The 19,622-nt window shown below is 36.1% G+C and overlaps 1 protein-coding gene across 14 annotated transcripts in view; it reads left to right on the top strand.

Moving 5' to 3' along the window:
• KHDRBS2 (KH RNA binding domain containing, signal transduction associated 2) overlaps nucleotides 1–19,622 on the top strand; it is a 337,849-nt gene that overhangs the window by 276,519 nt on the left and 41,708 nt on the right. For 13 of the 14 annotated variants that reach the window (XR_007374929.1, XR_007374928.1, XR_007374926.1 and 10 more), the window contains exon 8: nucleotides 5,470–5,528. Coding sequence is in view for 2 of the 14 variants with exons in the window: in XM_048935423.1 (XP_048791380.1) it covers nucleotides 5,470–5,528 (59 nt within the window). In the remaining 12 variants the exon portion in view is untranslated. Of the gene's footprint in view, nucleotides 1–5,469; nucleotides 5,529–15,510; nucleotides 16,229–19,622 lie in introns of those variants that run through there. The other variant, XM_048935425.1, reaches the window with a different exon arrangement.

Here is a 19,622-nt window from a genome sequence, read left to right as displayed (position 1 = left end):
GGCAATAAGGTAGAGTTGTTACATTGGTTCTTTGTAAAATGTGATATTCTTTATTATTTTTTTTGCTACTTGTGTTCTCTTAGTTTTTAAGCGGAATGTAAAGTGTTTATACTTTGTCATATTTCATTTTGGCTTTGTGATTATATCCACCTGTTCATAAATAAAGATCTCCCTGTATTTTATTTCCAACTTCTTGAAATAAATCAAGCCAAGAAGCCTAGAATATGACATTTTATGTATCTTCACAGCAATCCACTTACGGCATTTATCATCAGAAACTGTTTTCAAATGCCACTTCTCAGTTACTTGATTCAATGAGCAAAATGGAAATTTAGTTGCTCTAAAGTAAAGTTTTTCCTCTAAAACTGGATAAGATTCCTAAAATTCCATATAATTCCCTTTGCAAATAGTGTGTCTACCGATGTTTTATGTTACATTTGGAAGTACTCAGCAGTAACTGATGACTGGAAAAAAAAAAAGCAACATCAAATCCATTTTTAAGAAGGGTGAAAAGGACGAATGGGAACTGGGAACTACTCACCTGTCCATGTCACCTCTGTGCCGGGGAAGATCATGGAACAGATCCTCCTGGAATCTATACTAAGGCATGTGGGAGGAATGTTTGACCATCTTCATCTCTTTCTATGACCTGCTGACCCACCTAGACCCCAGACAAGGGAAAGTCCATGGATGTAATCTATCTAGATGTTAGTAAAGCTTTTGACTGTGTTTCCCACAGTATTCTGCAGAAGCTGGCAACCCAAGGCTTGGATAGGTGTACTCTGTACTGGGTAAAATCTGCCTGGAGGACTTGGCCCAGAGTGTGGTGGTGAACGGAATTAAATCTACCTGGTGACTGGTCATCAGTGGTGTTCCTCACCTATCAGTATTAGGGTTGGCCCTCTTTTATATCTCTATTGATGATCTGGACACAGAGATTGAGTGCACCCTCAGTAAGTTTGCAGATGGCACCATGTTGGAAGGAAGTGTCAATCTGCCTGAGGGTAGGAAGGCCCTATAGAGGGGTCTGGATAGGCTGAATTAATTGACTGAGGCCTATTGTGTGAGTTTTAACACAACCAAGTGGCAGGTCCTTCACTTTGGTCACAACAATTCCCTGCATCAGGGGTTGGAGCAGTGTGGCCAGAAAGCTGCACAGAGAAAAAGGATCTTGAGGTGTTACTTGACAGCTGATCATGAACCAGCAGTATGCCCAGATGACCAAGATAGCCAACGGCATTCTGGCTTGTATCAGACATAGTGCAGTCAGCAGGACCAGGGAGGTGACCATACCTCTGTACTCAGCACTGATGAGGCCACACCTTCAGTGCTGCATTTCCTGACTACAAGAAAGACCTGGAAGCTTGGAAGCATGTCCAAAGAATGACAACAAAGCTGTGAAGGATCTAGAGCACAAGACTTACGAGGAGTAAGTGAGGGAACTGGGATTGTTTAGTCTGGAAAAAGGGATGCGCAGGGAAGACCTTATTGGTCTCTACAACTCTCTGAAAGGAGGTTATAGTCAGGTGGGAGTCTGCCTCTTCTCCCAAGTAACAGTGATAGGATGAGAGGTAATGACTTAAAGTTGTACTCAGGGAGGTTCAGGTTGGATGTTATATTTCTTCTTAGGAAGGGTAGTATAGGAACAGGCTGCTCAGGAAAGTGGTGTAGTGACTGTCCCTACAGATGTTCAAGAACATCTTAGTGGTTGGTGGGCATGGTGGTGATGGATTGATAGTTGGACTAGATGATCTTAGTGGTCTTTCTAACCTTTATTCTGTGATTCTGTTTGAACAGAAATCCTCATGTGTCTGTGTAGTTGTGGCAAATAAAAGGTGGATTAGTTTCTATTTCAAACTTGACAAAAAGTTTGGAACCCAGTCATCTTGCATTCTGGAAGGCTCCATGCCCTTGTCCTTTATAACTCTTCTGGATTAATTCTTTATTTTTTAATGGAGGGCTGCAGTAATATGAACTCAAATAGGAAAACACTGGAAGTAAAAGAGACTTAGGTGACTTCAGGCATATGGTGAGCAACCGAATAAGCCTGGGAGTATTGTAATAAATGCATTCTTCTCTGTTAAAAATACAAATACTATCAAAATTTAGCTTTCAGAAAACAGGAGATTTTATACACTAAATTGTTCACCAAATTAATCCATTAATTCCAAAGATCTACTTTGTAAAGTACCATATGATTTAAGGCCCAATCCTGTAAGAAATTCCTTTATTCTAAATATTTCTTATCTTTCCTATACATTTAATGCTTAATTATACAGAACTGTTCCAGTAAGTCCCAGATCCCTAGAAATATGACTTACTTATCCACACTTTTCTGCTACAAAATATTATGAAATACTGTTTTTAAAAAGTTGCAAATATTGCAGTTCATATGAATTCTTTCTCACCTGTCTTCCAAGAAGTGGCGTACTGCTTTGTGTAAACAATTCTTTTTCCATGGGCAACTGTGTAGTAAGTCCTGCTGACTGCCTCTCTTGTGTATGAGGGATAACCATTGCAATTGCAATCTCATATGAAAAAAAAAAAACAAAACACAATAGTTTTAGGTAGGATCCTGTTAGCATAGGAAGTAAGAATCTAATTGTAGCAGTTATCAGAATTTAATGTTGTAAACACTGCAGTTTGCTTAACAGAAATGATATAGAGACAGAGGGGGGTAGTAGACAGTAAGAGACCAAGACCTCATGCATTTATCTGAGGAAGTGAAAGAGTTTCTTAGTCTCATTTTATCAACACTTCAGTAATTGGTACATACAGAAGGTTACTAAAGTCTGTCTTGACATATCAAGTGGTCCATGTTTCAGAGTTCCAGTGTTAAAGTACCGTGCAATGCTTTAAAACTTTAGGAATAAAAACTGTGAAGTTGTTATGAGTTGATTGTTTTTGGTTTATAAAATCTATTGCATCCGACTTTCAGGTGGGTGCTTGTACTTAAGTAAATTACGCTTCATGTTGCTTGAAAGTAATGAATGCTAATGACAGATAATGATGTCTTGTTTCTAATTAGCACTGCCAAGAGAACGTGAGGTTTCTAGAATTCACGATGATCACAGTTTCCAGGAACAGTCTGAGAATGTTAAAATTATATAAACAAGTTTATTTATGCTGAATTCATTTGCTGATTGTTTCCTTCCATAACTGAGCATAATGTAAATGATTATGTTTATCTGTATGTTAATAATCAAGAAAAAAACCTTACATATGGAGAAGCACATTCTATCATCTACTTTTTATAAACATTCATTGTTCATTTTTAATAAAAAAAAATACAGGGGAAAATGTTTACAAATAAATGCATGTAATAGATTATAGTTAATATTCAGAAAGCTTTAAAATAAAGCAGACTAATGAATAAGGAGTCTGGCTCACAAAATGTGACCTGAAATCAGATATTTCTTACTAAGGAATAGATTTGTCTCATTTATTTATTGTTCAAAACTATCTTAATATGAGTTAGCAAGGAATTTGACACACCATTTTGGCTTCATTCCATGGAAAGTATTATGCAAGGACATAAAGTTGGAGAACTTAGACATTGTGCTATAAGCTATGTGTTTTCATAAATACGTTAAGGATTGTGTTCATAAACATCAAAAATGCAGTACACAATAGATCACTCCAGTCACTTCCTTTCGACAGTTTCAATACAGCTTGTTTCTTACTTTAATGGTTTGTATTTAATATATTTAAGTTCCAAATGATCACTGTGTGGGATTTTATCTCACATTCTTCCTGTTTGTATGATTCAGTATTCTTTAATTAAAAAACAAAAATAAAAAATAAAAAAAATACAAAAACCATAATGTAACAAAGAAATTTTACCTACTCTTGCACGTTTAACTTTTTGCTGGATGTTATGGTGATGGTAAACACTGTAGGCCCTACTCAGTGACCAATGAAAACAGGTCTGCTGTTGCAGGACTGGATCCAAAATGCATTCATTTGAGAGCTGACTTTGTTTTGTAAAATATATCAGGAAGAAATATTAATATCTACTAACAGAAGATGAGTTTTCTGGGTTTCTTCTCCAGTAACGCTGTTTGCTATTCCAACACCCTTCTCTACATAGAAAAGCCTATAGCATTCCAAAATTCCATTGCTTAAATTGTATTACATGAGATTTTTCATGCTGCTTTCTACAAGAGCTAGGTGGTATGTCATCTGTCTATTCTGAAAATTTCAAGCATTTTCTTAGATCTAATACTATGAGTTCTGTGCATATGATGAGATTTATCTCTGACACCATTAGTGCCAGTTCACAATTGGTTGTCCTGTACATTTTATCTAACTTGCTACTAGAATGATTGCAAAAAAATGCTACAGAATGCTACAGAATGCTAGGTGTGTTCAAGAAATAAAAGATGTATTCTTCCTTTGCAAGGTTTTGGACTTGGGTTGAGGTAATCCCAGATATGTGTATAAACAGAATGAAGAACTGCTTCAGAGTAGCCCTGGTGAGAAAGACTTAGGGATACTGGTTAATGAAAAACTTAACAAGAGCAGCAATGTGCACTTGCAGCATGGAAGGCCAATGGTGTCCTGGGTTCCATCAGAAAAGGGGTGGCCAACGGGGCAAGGGAGATATTGTGTCTGAGATATTTATGTAAGTGCACTATATTTCTGTTTGGCTCCCTGCAGAAACAAAAAATACAATATCATATCATGAACATTGCAGGTTTTCTGGTTAGAGACTGATTCCTTTTGTGATCTGCCCAGTAGCCAGAAACAGATGTATTCTGTTCATGAATTTGGTGGCAGGTACCAAATATCAAATGCAAAGAATAAATTATAATAACAGTCAAGCTACTTTGAGTCTGATTTTCTACTCCTTGAACCTCTCAATGTGTTTTATATTAGTATTGTGTAAAACTTTGCATGGGTGTGATTGACTGCATAAGGAAGACGGCTGTGGAGAATCAGGCTTTTCTTGCCAACCAATAGAAACACACTTTATTCTTCAGGAGAAAAACTGAAAAACTGTCAGTGCTCTCAGTAAAGATAAGTAGTTTACAGGTTCCATATAACACAATTTAGTCTGTTTTGGGGAAAAAAACAAACTATGCTGAATTTGATACTGCATATATGTTTGGAATAACAAGTAAATGAGATTTACATCTTTTCTGGCAGTATAACAGTTGCAAATAATAAAGTGGGTAGACATTTTTCAGACCTTATTTTTGCAAATAGAATTTCTGACACTGTTTGTCATATCTCCTAGATTTACATATTTAGAGACAATTATGTTTTCTGCTTAACAGATAAGAAATGTGTTGTCATCTGTTATGGCCATTACTGTCACTAATACCTTTCTCTTTGCATTTTTTAAAGTTGTTATTATTCCTGAAAGTAGCGGGGCTACCATGTATTAAAATACTTTTCATTTTCTACACTCTGTTTGGGTTTGGTTACCCATGGCAATAGTAATATGACTGTCTGTATCTGTTACAGTGTGCCTGAATATTATGACTATGGTCACGGAACAAGTGAAGAGGCTTATGACAGCTACGGTAAGGTCTCTTCTGTCTTTAGCAAAAGTGTGAAATCCAAAGAAAAATCTGTCACTGGCAACTCAGAAATTTGTTCCACGTACTTTTCTTTCTCTCTCTGCTTCTACCAAGGCCAAATCTAAATGGATTTGTGTGATGTTAAAGTGAGTTTTGACTTACTGAAGTAGGACCAGAAAATTGGACAGATTTATTTTGATCAAAATTACAAAGCAAATTAATCGCAGTCATAGATCAGCTTAAACAGCAACAGTGAAGTTTCTGCTCAATGCCTGAATATATTTCAGTGGTAGGTTTCCGTCTGCTTGATGTGTCAGTAATCCTGTGTACCTATTACTGTCACGTGCATCACTTCAACCAGCAATTTTTGCAAGATTTTGAAATGTAGACATTCTCAAAGGGGAAGGAGAGGGTTCTGTACCCCCATGTTAGCCCTCCCTGCACCAAGAGGCGGGGTCGTATCCTTGGGCTGCATGAGGCAGCAGTGACAGAGGGAGCATTGTGGTCTTCACACCTCTACCTGCTAAGTCTGTCTGAACTGCCATATGCCTTTTCCAAAGGGACAGAAGGCATGACACAAAAAGATAATATCACTCCAATGTGCCCATTTTCTAGATCGGTTTTCTTCCATTAATGGTGTGTTTTGATGACTAACAATAATCTATTCCGCCTTTTACAATCAAATTGATTTCAGCAGCTTTTAACATCAGATGACACAGTGAATTGTGTGGCATTTTCACTGAAATAAGAGAGCACTGCTGACTGTTGTCATCTTAGAGACTGACCCTGGAGCATTCAACGTAACTATCATGCTTGATTTACCGTTACTAATAAAGTACTGTAAGTTTACATAGTGACTTCCAGAGCATTATGAAAATGAGAGATGCTAGAAATGGCACTGCAAGTAGACATTACATTAAGAGGTTACATAAGGTTTGCTGCTTGAAAAAATAATTTTATTCGTGCAGCTGTGGAATAAATTTCACCATAATATAAAGTCGTAGTTTCCTTTGTACTTGTACAGCAATCATAAGACATTCCTGAGATACTGTCAAAATGATTGCAATGCATAATCAGAAATAGCTCTTTTTTTTCGTATAATCAGTATTTGTAATAGATTTGCATTACACAATGTGCAGTCAAGCACATTTCCAGTGCTAAACAAGTAATAATAATAACTTATCCGTACATTTGTGCTTCAGTTACCCTTTGTTTTATTAGCAACTTATATATACTCTAGTACTTACAGTGAAATATCTTTCCAGCCTTTTCTGGATTCCCTGTACATCATCCCTCCTCCTAGATGCATTGCTAAGGTTTTGGGCAGTGCAGAAAAGCCCAATCTGAGCTCAGAAGTAGGAATTTGCCACTGTTACATTTTTAACTAGGCTTCTCCACACTAATTCTCTGTATGTTTGGGCAAGCCATTTAAAGTAATGTCATTCTTCCTCCAATCCCTCATTTGTAAAACTAGAAGAATATCACTTGTTTTCCCAGCAGGTGTTTAGTGAGAACTAATTAGCTAAGGCTTACAAAGTGTTCAAGAAGTCAGATCATGACTAAATTTATGCTCTGAACGAAGTTATTTTGTTTTGTTTTGTTTTCCATTATATGGCTGAAACAAACTCAAAATGTCTGGCTTTACTTTGCTAGATTTGTTTCAAATTACATAGTTGATAACTGTGAATGTACATTTTTGCGTAAACTACATTTTGAGCTGGCGTTCAGATACAACATTCTGGAATAGTTTTGCCAGTAACCTACAGTTAACATAGTAAAAGCAGAATAATATTTCAAATTGCAGTTTTTCTACTTTATGAAATCAGAAACAGATTTACATGTGAGTATTTGTGCTTCTGCTGCATCACTTTAACAGATTAATGAATTTGTTAACTCCATGCTGTGGAAACCTGAATGTGAACTTTCTGCAACCTAGAGTTACAACTCTTTATCTGAGGAGGTAATCCAAAATATATGCAGCTATAGAATTTACACTTAACTTTCTCATTTTCTGAATTCTGAAGGTTCTTTCTGCTGCTTGTTCTCTCCAAACAAATTCTGGTGTTCTCTCTGTGTTTTTCTTACCACTGCCTCCCACTCAACAAATAAGCATTCTGGTGTCCCCTCTTCTCAGCCTTATATAGCTTTCTTTTATTACCCTAACTCCCTAGTACGTCTCAGTTCTCTAGTTCTGTTTCAGGATTTGTGTTGCAATTCATTGTGAGGCTTCTATATCCATCAGACTGTATAAAATAAACCACCCTTTCACGTATCAGCATCCCACAGAAATCATCAGTCTTTCTTTCATCCCAGTTCATTTGCAGATCTTTTTTTACTCTGTATTTTGTTAAGTGTTATAAAGCACGGTGGTACTCCTGTGCAAGCTGTCTACTGTAACTTTTCTTTCTATCTGGGTTCCTGAGGAATATCAGGTGTTGTTTTTCTTGGTTTTATTTTGTTGTGATTTTTTGTCTTGGTCTCCTCTGAGCTCCTTTTAGAAAGTTGGTGAAGTCTGACTGTCTGCATTGTAGGTTTTCTCAGAAGTTGTTCAGATTTATGGATTTATGGGATGTCTGTACAAAGATGAAAACATCGCACTAGTGTTTCAGAGCAGAGCCCATCTGCAAGTCATGTCATTCTCAAATTTCAGCTTTCTGAATGTAACAAGAATGAAAGGGCCTAAGTTACTTGTCTGAGGGTAGGCAAGACATACTATTTCCCACTGTACAATCCACACCTTGAGTTAATTGCCTTGAACTCCTTGTTCAGTTTCTGATATAGTGGTTCCTGAGAATTAGATCTCCTCCAAATCCAACCAGAAAATCTCCCAGGACAATAGCAAAGACGTTTCTGAGGTAGTTGAGTAAAATCCCGCTATTCTCCCTGAAATAGGTACGTTCTATGAATAAAAATACATAGCAGAGATCCTCTCATGCAGTTACTTTACTGTGTCTTTACCATCAGGATTCCTTTCTCACAATTCATTCTGATGCCTGATTTAAAAAAAAAAAAAAAAAATCAAGGAAAAGACCCCACCCAAAACATTCTGATTTTTCAGTTTAAGTGCAAATTAGATTTATTCTAACTAAATAAAAAAATAAATCAGAATGGTCATTTTGGTCTAGAATTGAAAAATATTTCATTGACAAAAAATAAAATGAGATATTTTTGCATTTGAGAAACTGTTCATTTCATGGAAATGATTTTGTATCCTTTACAATTTTCAGGGTGGTAAAACGTCCCACAGGATTCAGCAATATTAGAATAGCCCTTACATTCTGATTCATTTAATGATAGCTGACAAAGATACTCTGGATACAGTAAAGGAATTGGGAAAAAAAATTATATTTGGATCATTTTTATTTACTGTCATTTATTCAGGATTTTTTCTCTTTTTTTTTTTTTAAAGTGTTCATTTTCTCTAATTACATTTTGTAGTGGATATTGTATTTCAATTTAACATGAAGGACTCACTTATAAACAACTGGTATTCAATTCTAGAATAATTCCATCTTTAATTAAAATTGGAGAGCTTAACTGTTCAGTGTAATTCCTTTTAACGTAAGATACCAACCATTTAAGTTTTATAATGCTGCCACAATGATTTAACTGACTATTTCACAAATAATTCTCTGCCAGTCATTCAGTGAGAGTTTAGCAGTTGTGATGACAATTAGTTTACTAAGTAATGCTCTACACAAACAGTACTTTGTAAACAAATTCTTTGTAGGGATTTATAGGGATAATAATTTTAAAAGTACGTTGATGTTCCACTAATTTTTGATGATCTTACTTGTTAATTTTGTGAGTTTCTTATTTCTGAGGAGTGTATTACCTAGTAATTCATTTATGTAGTTATAAAATTTTAGGAAGAGTATATGCAGGGTTCAAACTTCAGAAATTTTGATAGAAAAATAGGTTAGTTGAAGGCATGTTACTATATGAGACTATATAAGAATAACACCCAGTTATGAAATTAAGCATGCTCATTTCATAGAGAAGCTCAATTAACTACCATCCTTGTAAGAAACGTACCCTAGATTGTTTACTTTGTGGAAGTGACAAAAAAAGCAGATTAAGATGCTCTGCAGTATATGGAGAAAAAGGATTTTGTGAATTTTGAAAAGCCCCTTCTTAGCAATTGCTCTGCAGGTGAAGATAAGAAATTTATTCGCCATGACATCCAAATTCTATCCTGCTTTCTGATAATAACATTGATATTGTAGGTCCTCGCTCCTTGTAAGGGAATTGTTATGTCACAGCCAGAACTTATGTTTGAGCATTTGTTGAAGAGAGTAGCTGACCCAGGAAGAACAGGTGCAAGCAGTTTTTACCCACGTGGACCTAGGGTCCACCCCTCCCTAAGCTCATTTAAGGGCCAGCCCTCCAAAGGGAGAGCATGTCCTGGATGGTTGCTGGTTTCTGGGAAGGAGTGTTCCACAAACTAGAGATGCCTCCCTCCACCCCCACATCACCAGTTGCGTGAGACTGCTTTTTTTCCTGCATATAATTATTGGTGTTCTGCAGTGATACTTTGCCTGCTATCACAAAAAATAGTTGTTAGAAGCAGTTGCACTTCTTCTTAGGACCAACAGTCCTAACGTCCATTAAGATTAGGATGGTAAGGGTTTCTTAATTTTAATTTATTTATTTGTTTATTTTGCATATCCAAATTTAAGCCTTCAAGCATTGGAAATCAAGATCTCCTATGAAGTAGAAACTGATACATAAAATTAAGAAGCAAATGTCTGATTCTTCTCATGACAGTGTTTGGCTTTATGTAGCTTGTGATCACAAGCAAGGTCTTTGTTAACACTAACTGATAAAGCTTTGCTATTGTTCACTTAAACAATTTGAGCTTTTATGTTGGGTATCTGATATGTGCTATCATTGGTAATTTACCAAAGGAAATTTATATTCTGTCTAGATCTTGAAGTATCTTAGCCTTGAGTAGGTATGTCAAAGGTAAGTTTTAGAACACGACCACTTGCTTGCTTCTTTTCTGAACCTGATTTTTGTGATTCTCTCTAAAAAAAAGTGATCTAGCCTCTAAAGCCTACCATTTTAGTCTGCTTTAGGCCTAGAGATTGTGCTGAGCTCTATGTAACTGTAAGATCATATTATTCTTTTTTTCTTTTATAAGTCCTTGATGCTGAACAGCAGCTGAAATGCCAAGAGGCAGCAGATGTCAGATTATCCTAGTGTGGTAGAGTTTTCCTGCTGAGCCTCAACAGTGCAACCAGAAAGCATGTTAGAGCTTGTTGTTGGCCACTACACTAACACAGGATCTGCTTTCCAAGCAGATTTACCAATTATCTTCATATATTTCTCTTCCCATCATGAGTGAGTTCAAAGTAAAAGATGTTTAGTTTGAAAGTGAACTAAAAGCTGTTTTCACACTGTCTGTGGGCATAGATTCCAGTTCAAACTAGAGTCAGTTTGAAATGGGAAGAGTGTCTCCAAGACGTGCAGCGTGAACATCAGCAGTTTCTCTCTGCAAATCACTCTTATTTGCATGCGTGTGAATACCAGTCTCCCCCAAGCTGTCCAGATCAATGTAGGAATGTAGGCATCTAATCTCCCCTGTTCATTATACAGGTGAGCTTATCTCTGGGATGAACCAGCTCTGGGAACTCTGAAGTGCTCTTGAGTCTTCTGGTACATACCTCCACTTTTCTTCTACTAAAAATGGGAGTCATTGAAGACTTCCACTGAACGCAAGCAGAATATATGCCATATAAATTGCCTTCTGTTGATTCTGATTCTGTTTCAGTCATTCGTATTCTAACTAGGGTATCAAGGGTCCTGTGTACCTCAGTTCCTACTCAATGGGACAAAAGGAACTGTCAAAAAAAACTTCCTCAATTTCCTGCAAATTTCTATCAAATCTCTTACTGGAGGAATAACCTTAGCTGTCTCCTAGATAGTATCTATTTCCTCAGATGAGATTTATTATTTTCATAAGAATGGGATTTTGAAAGTCTGCAGTAAAACAAGCACATTTTAAATTCAGCAGTGATGGCTATTGTAGGGATGAGACTGAAGTTAATTCAGTCTTGTCAAATCACTGTTTTAATTAAGTTATAATTCTTCAGAATGTTCTGTATTTAAATCTGTCACATTCTTTCAACTGGCTGCATACTTTAAAATTTTTGGACTTCAATAATTCTGCTGCTATACTGCAAACAAAAAAAAGTGCATCTAACACGAGAAAGGAATGCTCCTAATTTATAGCAATGTTGGTTAATTACTCCTGAATTATAAATAATTTCTATATGTCAGAATGAGTAAATAATGTAAAACCATCAGACGTAGTATTTCATGCAATAATTTCACTTTCATCATGGAAGCAGCAGATGTGGAGAACCTATGCAGAAAATTGTGTTATCCTGGTATATGTGCAGTGATTATCATCTATATAGTCCTGGGATATCACTACATACTTCATGGTCTATCACCATAGGGTAATAGAATGTTAATTTCTACTGAAAATAAGAGGAAAATAGAATGCTCTTCATAGTGTGATATTCATACTCAGAGAAACACTAATGTCTCCTCCCTATGTTGCATTTCCCAGGACAGTTACTTGTGTACTTTAGTGCTGTTCTTTGGGCAGCAGATGTTCACTGCAGAAGTGAATGAAGCCTTGTAAGAAATCATCCTCTGAACACTGCTGCTCATTATGCCGATGTTATTTATGCCACAGTAGTCATTTCATCTACTCCAGTGCAGTCGCATGGTTTCTTCATGACCAGTTTAAGCCGGGATGGGTCACAGTACATGGTAAATTTGAAGGATCCATGTGATATAGTTTGCTAGCCTATCTGAAGGGAAGAGAGTCAAACACAGTAACAGCAGCTCTTTAGAACATCTAAGCCAAGTCTGCAAAATAGAGCGTTAAACCAGAGAGTTTCCTGGCATTTCAAGTTTTTGAGCCATAAGTACTACATATGTAGACTAGTGTTTAGTTGTATTAAAACAGGTGATATTTAGCATAGTGTAAGTGGGGGTTGGAATTTGATGATCCTTGAGCTCACTTCCAGCAAGCCATTCTATGATTTCATATGTACCTATGAAGGTACAATTTTTGATTTGAAAGCTAGCCACTCTAGTTATTCTTTGCTTGAAACTGTAAATACATAGACAGCAAGCTTTAAAAGTTCTGTGTATGCTTCAGTCTTTTCACATAGGTAAAAGGAGATAAAATAATAGGAATAACTTCGTATATGCTGTCATTTAAAAAAAAATGCAAAGCCTGATCTTGTGGGTTTTTTTCTAAAATAGAATATATTGTCCAATCAGAATATGAGAATAGGCCCACTGTCGTTTCTGAATGGATATACAAGGTTAAATTCTGGCTTTGTCAGTAGTAGCGAGTGTCAGTCTGAGTAGAGCAAAGTTTCCAAATATTGCTTAGTACTCTGCCTCCAACCATCCTTTCAGGGAAGAGGAAGTTCTGAGGTTTAGTAGAAAGTCAGCACAACTTCAATTATCCAAGGAGGTTCTCTCATGTTTTCAGTGGTCTCATTTCAAAGATAACTATCTCATTTCCATTGGATGTTCTGCTAAGTACATCTAAAGTACTTTCCTCTTACCATTCAGGCTATTAATTACATCGCAGAACACCCCAGGGAGGTAGATGTTCCTGTCTCATTTCAACAGTGAGGAAACCATACCATACAAAATATACATATGATACAAAAAAATTATCTAAGGTCACTGAGCAAACAAGGAGAAGAGCTAGAAATTGCAATTCCTGAATTTCATGTACACTCCAGTGTACTCTAGCGTAGTATTCTTTTCCCAAATGTATGCAGTACAGTGACCTTGTAAAGATAATAAGGAGAAATTTTCCTCTTACGGGAAAAGAAACTGTTTTGTTTTGAATTAAAAGCAATGTCTGTGTTTCTAATAACATTGAAAGCTATATGGCAAATCAAATTAAAGCGTTATCCTAATTGCTGTTATATGCATCTTAACTATCTAAGCAGAGTAGCTCTTTTTGGGACAGGTGGCAGGAAAGAGATAAAATAATTGACCAGAGATTAATAAAATTGTGCCATGAAAGTATGGGCAGTATTCAGATGTTAAATAAGTTACGTAGATTAGGTCTTTGTAATTACAGGAAATAAGCAATGAATATAAACGTTAAAGTTATCAGGAAATAACTTATTCATAGGCAAATCAGATGCTGTTAATATATTTTTAATTTTAAAGTATGTGCATTCTTTATTATTTGCATTATTGTGTTCTTTGCGTCTATTAAAGTTTTATTCAGTGATGTCAAGTTTCCTGATAAGGGCACAGAATACTAACTGAAGAGGAGTTCTCTAAATATGTGCTTTATTGGAGTCTTTAACTAGAAGACAGTAAAACATATGACGACAGTGACTGTTCAGGGCAGAATTTTGTAGTACGTGGACTGCTGTGAATTTTAATGTGCTCTATCAACACTGCACAGGTAGAACAGTAAGATTGGAAGAACTTCAGGTGTATTTCTGTCGTAATCAAACCATTCAACAACCTCAGAATTGAAGGAATTTCACAACTTAAAATTGGATCTTTTTTCACTCTGGCTATGCAGTAAGGAAAATAAAACCTAATTTAGATTGAAGTTTAACTGTGATTAAATGATCTGGGTAACTGAGTCTAATAGCAATTTGGCATACGATAATCTGTAAAGAGTGTCAGCAAACGTATCAATGATGTCATAATAGATGATGAAACTGCTAGTGTATAACTCAAGGAACACAGGAACCAAGAGTCCACTTGACTTTAAAAAGCAGTGCTAGAATATTTCAATCATAAACCAGAGATGCTGATTACCTGTGATGTTTCCTACTTATGAGTCTGAAATCTTGATTCATAGGGAGCATATAGCAAACTGAAAGCTGAGTGCAATTAAAGGACTGTGCCCATGACTTCACACTTCCTGTAAAAGTGGACACCGAAAAATTAATTGACTATGATGACATTTATCATCATACCCAAAGTAATCCTCATGTCCAAGCACACCCAAGTTCTTTAGCTATATACTCTCATGTTTCCATCATGACACCCATAACTTTCAGTTCTTAATGAAGAAAATATCTGAGAGAAGACATTTTGTGATGGTAACAAAAAATTCTTGGAAAACCTAGACCTTGAACCTCAGTAATTAAGCTACCTGCTTGGATTTGGTTTTGATTACTAATAAAATGAAGTGCATTTTCTCTGTTCCCTGCCATGCTTTCTAGGTCTGTTCTCTAGTTTCGCTTCTCATAGCTTGCTTTATGTGTCTTTCTTTGAAATTTTAATTTTTGTAAACTGGCATTTTAAATATGTCTTTACACTTTCACCCTTCTGTTGCTGTGAGTAAGGGCAAAAAATGCTTAGTGCCCTTTACTCATCTTTTTGATTTATGTTTGCTGTGTTTTTGGGGCCAGGTTGACCACTAATAGTAGCAGTGACAGCAGAAAAAGAGAGATGATTAGAGGAGCCCTCCTGAGCAAAAGTACAGAAAGCAGGCTTGACATGACTGAGGGGATGGAGAGGTCAGATTCCAAAGGGTTTCTTTGCTAGCAAATGAACAGAAAAAGGTATCAGTGTTAAAACATTATGGCCTCTCTGCAGTGTGCCTTCACCTCTTGGTTGTGACAACTCACAGGCTCAGTAGCAATTCTCCTGATTACCTTTCTTGCTCCCAATCTACAGCTGTTACCTTCTTTTCATTCAAACTGTCGGTTTCTATTTCATTGACACGTCACTTTATTTAGATCAGATATGTTCAAGTTCTCTTTACTTTCCATTTTGGTGCAGTCTCTCAAAGAAAGACCAGACTTCACTGCTCCTGCCAGCAAATTGTTTACTTTGGGACGTATTTTGAACCTTTTTTTCTTGACCACATGTGTTTCTATATTTGCGTTCCCCAGGACCTGCTCTCCTGATTTATTCCATTTTTTTATACACCATACCCAGATTTTAAGACTTTTTTTTTTTCCTACAGGGTAAATAGTGGATTGATTTATCTGCTAAATAATAGAGAGCGCTATGCAAATTTACCCTCTCACCCTCCTGACTAGTACTCTCTCCTAAAGGAGATTGTGACATCTCTGGAATCAACATCCTAGATCAGGAGGCTGGAGCTGGAATCATCTCTAAATGTATGCTGTTGAGTAGAAACATGTTGCTTTCAAAGAAGTGGCTATGATCTCTCATGTTCTGGTTATCTCATGTTTCAGCTACAGTAAAACAAACTCCAAAGGAGGCCATGAGACTTGGGTTCACTTTTTGGCAGGACCATTCCTGTTCCATGGACTCTCCAGGGAGTCTTTGTGAACACTAACTTTCAGAAGTGCATACTGAAGAAATCTTGTTCAGGATTCAACAGCAGTGTCATCTTGATGTAATTTTAATGCTTGTTGACGAAATCTAGCACTTCCATCTTTGTTTTTCCACTGAAATCTTCAATATGTAGAAGATTAGTTCATTTTTCTTAAAATAATCTGAAAATAGTTTAAAATTATTTTCTATTGAAAAAGTAGGCAGTGTAAATATTTCATTTTACAGATTCCTGAAAAGTGATATCCTTCATCTTCTGTGCATATCAAACTGTTATCTTAACCTGGTCCACAGAACTTGTCAAGTATTAAAATAAAATGCTATTTCTGCATGTTCATTGCAAGCTTTGTAATAGAGGTTCAGGGTTGTTATCACATAATTTTGCAATGATTCAGTAATTCTTGAGGCTCTGAAACAACTTATCTGTTGTTTTTTTTTTCTTCCTTCCCAACAAACTGGGTGGAAAACGTAAAGTAGCATTAATACAAATAAATGACCCCTGCAGAATCAAGAACATACTCCCATGAAGTATTAGAAAAGAACGGGTCAGAAGAGAAAAGGTATGAGTCCAGGAATTTAAGTGATAACTTTAAATGGAGGGCTAGATGATCAAGTCATGTGTCAGTAGGACTGCGACATTTTTTAAAAACTGTGTTACACTGAATATGGTCACAGTTAGCACTTCAGTCTTTTCATGTCACCTGCACAATCTACAGTGTTTCCCATGGCAGAGGATCTTGATTTTGTCAGTAATGTGCATAAAATAGCACTGTCTCACTGATAACTTCTGGCTGAAAATTGCCAGGTACCTATGGCAAGTATTGAACTAATTTCGTTGGCTGTGCCATTTAGGACTACACTGTTACTCTTGTACAAATGCTCTGTCATCATTATGCATATTTAACACCCACAAGTCTAGGTGCGATGTATTCTCCTGATAAAAGACTTAAGTAATTTTCTATTATTTTCTTCCTAAATGTCAAATGCAAAACTACCTCCTGAAAAAAAAAAAAAAAAGGTATTGTACCAAGAAACAAATCTTGACATTCAGTCTGGTTCTGCTGCACATTAAGTGTTCATTTACATTGTATATGAAAATGCAGTTAGTATTTAAAGCAGTATGTAGACAGCAGTCAGAGAACTATGGTCTAGGAGATGAGCATGGTTAGGAATCAGGAATTAGTGCTAGCCTATCTTGCGTGCAATAAAATAAAACAAGCAGAAGCTCATTTTCAAACATTATGAACCAAACTGGCTGAAGGAGCTTTCTGATTTCCTGTGTAGAACGATAAAGAACTTTCCAAATATGCGTGTGACTGCTGAGGTGAACAGCTATATAGCTTTAATCCTTGCAGGCACTCCTGAAGTTAGAGCATTCCATTCTCATTAAACCACATTTTTCAGGATACTGACAGAATAAAGGTTACCATGGCATACTGGAATTGAGATATGAAAGAGCAATTTTTGCATATCAGAGGAATAGCATTTGGATTTCTGATTGTATGCACTCATAACCCAGTTTAAGTACCAAAATGGCTGTATCTTGTTGTTCACTGGGATCATGTGGTTCAGAAACTATATGGTGTTGTTCCATATTATCTTCTTGCACGCAAAACAAATACATAATCCTTTACTGCATGAGTGGCAGAGACCAGTTTTTTCCCAGTTGAAGGCTCTAATCCAAAACCTTCTATTTATGTACTGATGATAAATTCACCTGTTAATGCAGTAGAGTCTATCATGCAAGAATGTTAAGAGATATTATACATCAGCCTTCTTTTCATATTTTGATGATGGTGTTACCAAATAGATGTAAATAAGTTGTGACCATCATCTTTCCTTGTTTAAGATGGAAATAGGAATGCTGGAATAAAGAACATGAGGGACTTGGATCACAAATTAGAGTTTCTGTCCCAGCTCTGTATCAAAAACTCAAACAGCAACAGTAACAATTTTCTCTAAGAACACTATTAGTCAAGAAAAAACAGCTTTTTTCCAGTGGGTAATATTAAGGTTTTTTTAATATATGAACACATGCAGAAAGACTGTACATTTCTCCTTTATATGAGGGTGCTTTAGTTGAAAGGTAGGGGAAGAAACTCTAAGGGAGCAAAGATTTGTTTTGTCTTTGTATTGTAAAGTTAGTGCGTATTTTTCTACTTCAGTCATTTTCATTTATATAAATAAAGGTGCTTGTTTTTTTATCTAAACCTTACTTCTCCCCAAGGCCTCTCAGGAAATTCAGTGACACTTCAGGAAAGGGTAATTGAACCTGCAGCACATCTACAGCAAAATGCCATCTTTAAAGGGTGTAATGAAACATACTGCAGAGGCAGGATTTTTAAATTTACTGTATGGAAAGTCATTCCCTGTAGGAATGAAAGATCTGAGGATTTGGAACTAAATCTTATTGGCTGCCACTTCTTCAGCCCTCCAGGCAGTAGCTTTCCCCAGTAAACTTCAGTTTTGTGTGACCATAAACCTCTCCCCCATATTCAACAAGAAAGTATTTTGAGCATTTCAAAGAAAAAGAAAATAAATGGAATGCACCAAAAATATACAGCAGAAGTGCTTCTTGTTCCGTACACTTCCATCCTTAAATCTGCAGATGGTATTATATCCCCTCTCCACCATGCAAGCTTCCTTTTCAGACCCCAGAGCAGGGAGATAATGAAATGTAGATACAGAGAAGGTATCTTGTAGAGAAGAAATAGCTTACAGAATCTTAAGTCTATTTATGTTTCATATTTCCATTTTTCTGTTTTCATAGCCTTCCTTTTTTTTCCTTCCTATTTTTCCTTCCTTTTTTTCCTTCCTTTTTTTTTTTTTTTTTCAAAAGCTATCATTAATACCTGTTTAAAACATTCAGTCCAGAGTCAGCTAATTATTTTCTTACTGGTCACAAAAGTCAGCAGTGATTGATTAGGAAAAAAAAAACAAAAAAAACAAAAAAAAAACACAGCTATACCTGCAATAAAAGCATGCCTGTGAAAAAATTGCAGACATATTACGTTAAAAGCTTCAATTCAGCCAAACTTTTTTCTGTTTTTTTCTGTTACTTCTGCTCATTCCTGGAGTCTTGGAATATAGGACATTTGTTATGGTTGTAGGTCTGGAGCAAGATAAGATACTCTGATTATGTAAGAAAATAACAGGTTTTCTTAGGGGGATACCGTTGTTTATCCTGCTAAATGAAAATGAATATGTGATGTATGTAAATGTATGATTAATTTCATGTATTATTCAGGGAGAATTATCAAAGTCTTAAAAGTCTTTAAGCTTTATTTTAAATTTTTTAAAATATGCAGTGGCAACTTTTAAACTTCAGAGTTGGATAGCCAGGAGGAATAAATTTTCTTTCTTAGCATTAACAATATTTTTATCCCTTTTTTAAAAGTAGAATTTGAACAAGAAGGAGGTAATTAAATACTTCATTTACAGTGGAAGAATATCTCGTGTGTTGCTAATGGTTGACTATCCTAAACCAAAACACGAGATAAACCTGTTCCACAAAACTTTAAGTCCTCTTTGACTTAAGTGATGTGATCAGAGATGCAAATTTACCCATTGCCTTTGGGAAATGTGATTTTTGTGAAGAATTGGAGAGTAGGAAGTTAGTGGGCCAGTAACACCTTTACCCAGAGAAGCATACCAAGATAAAAAGATGAAAATAGATGTCCTCTCCACTTGCATTTAAGCCTGTTCACAGTTTATCATGTTTACATTATACTGATATCACAAGTGCATGTGCAGCTGGATCTGATCCATAACCTACTG

Source organism: Lagopus muta, chromosome 2 (assembly GCF_023343835.1).
Source record: "Lagopus muta isolate bLagMut1 chromosome 2, bLagMut1 primary, whole genome shotgun sequence".
Lineage (NCBI taxonomy): Eukaryota > Metazoa > Chordata > Aves > Galliformes > Phasianidae > Lagopus > Lagopus muta.
This window is presented reverse-complemented; position numbering and strand designations above follow the sequence as displayed.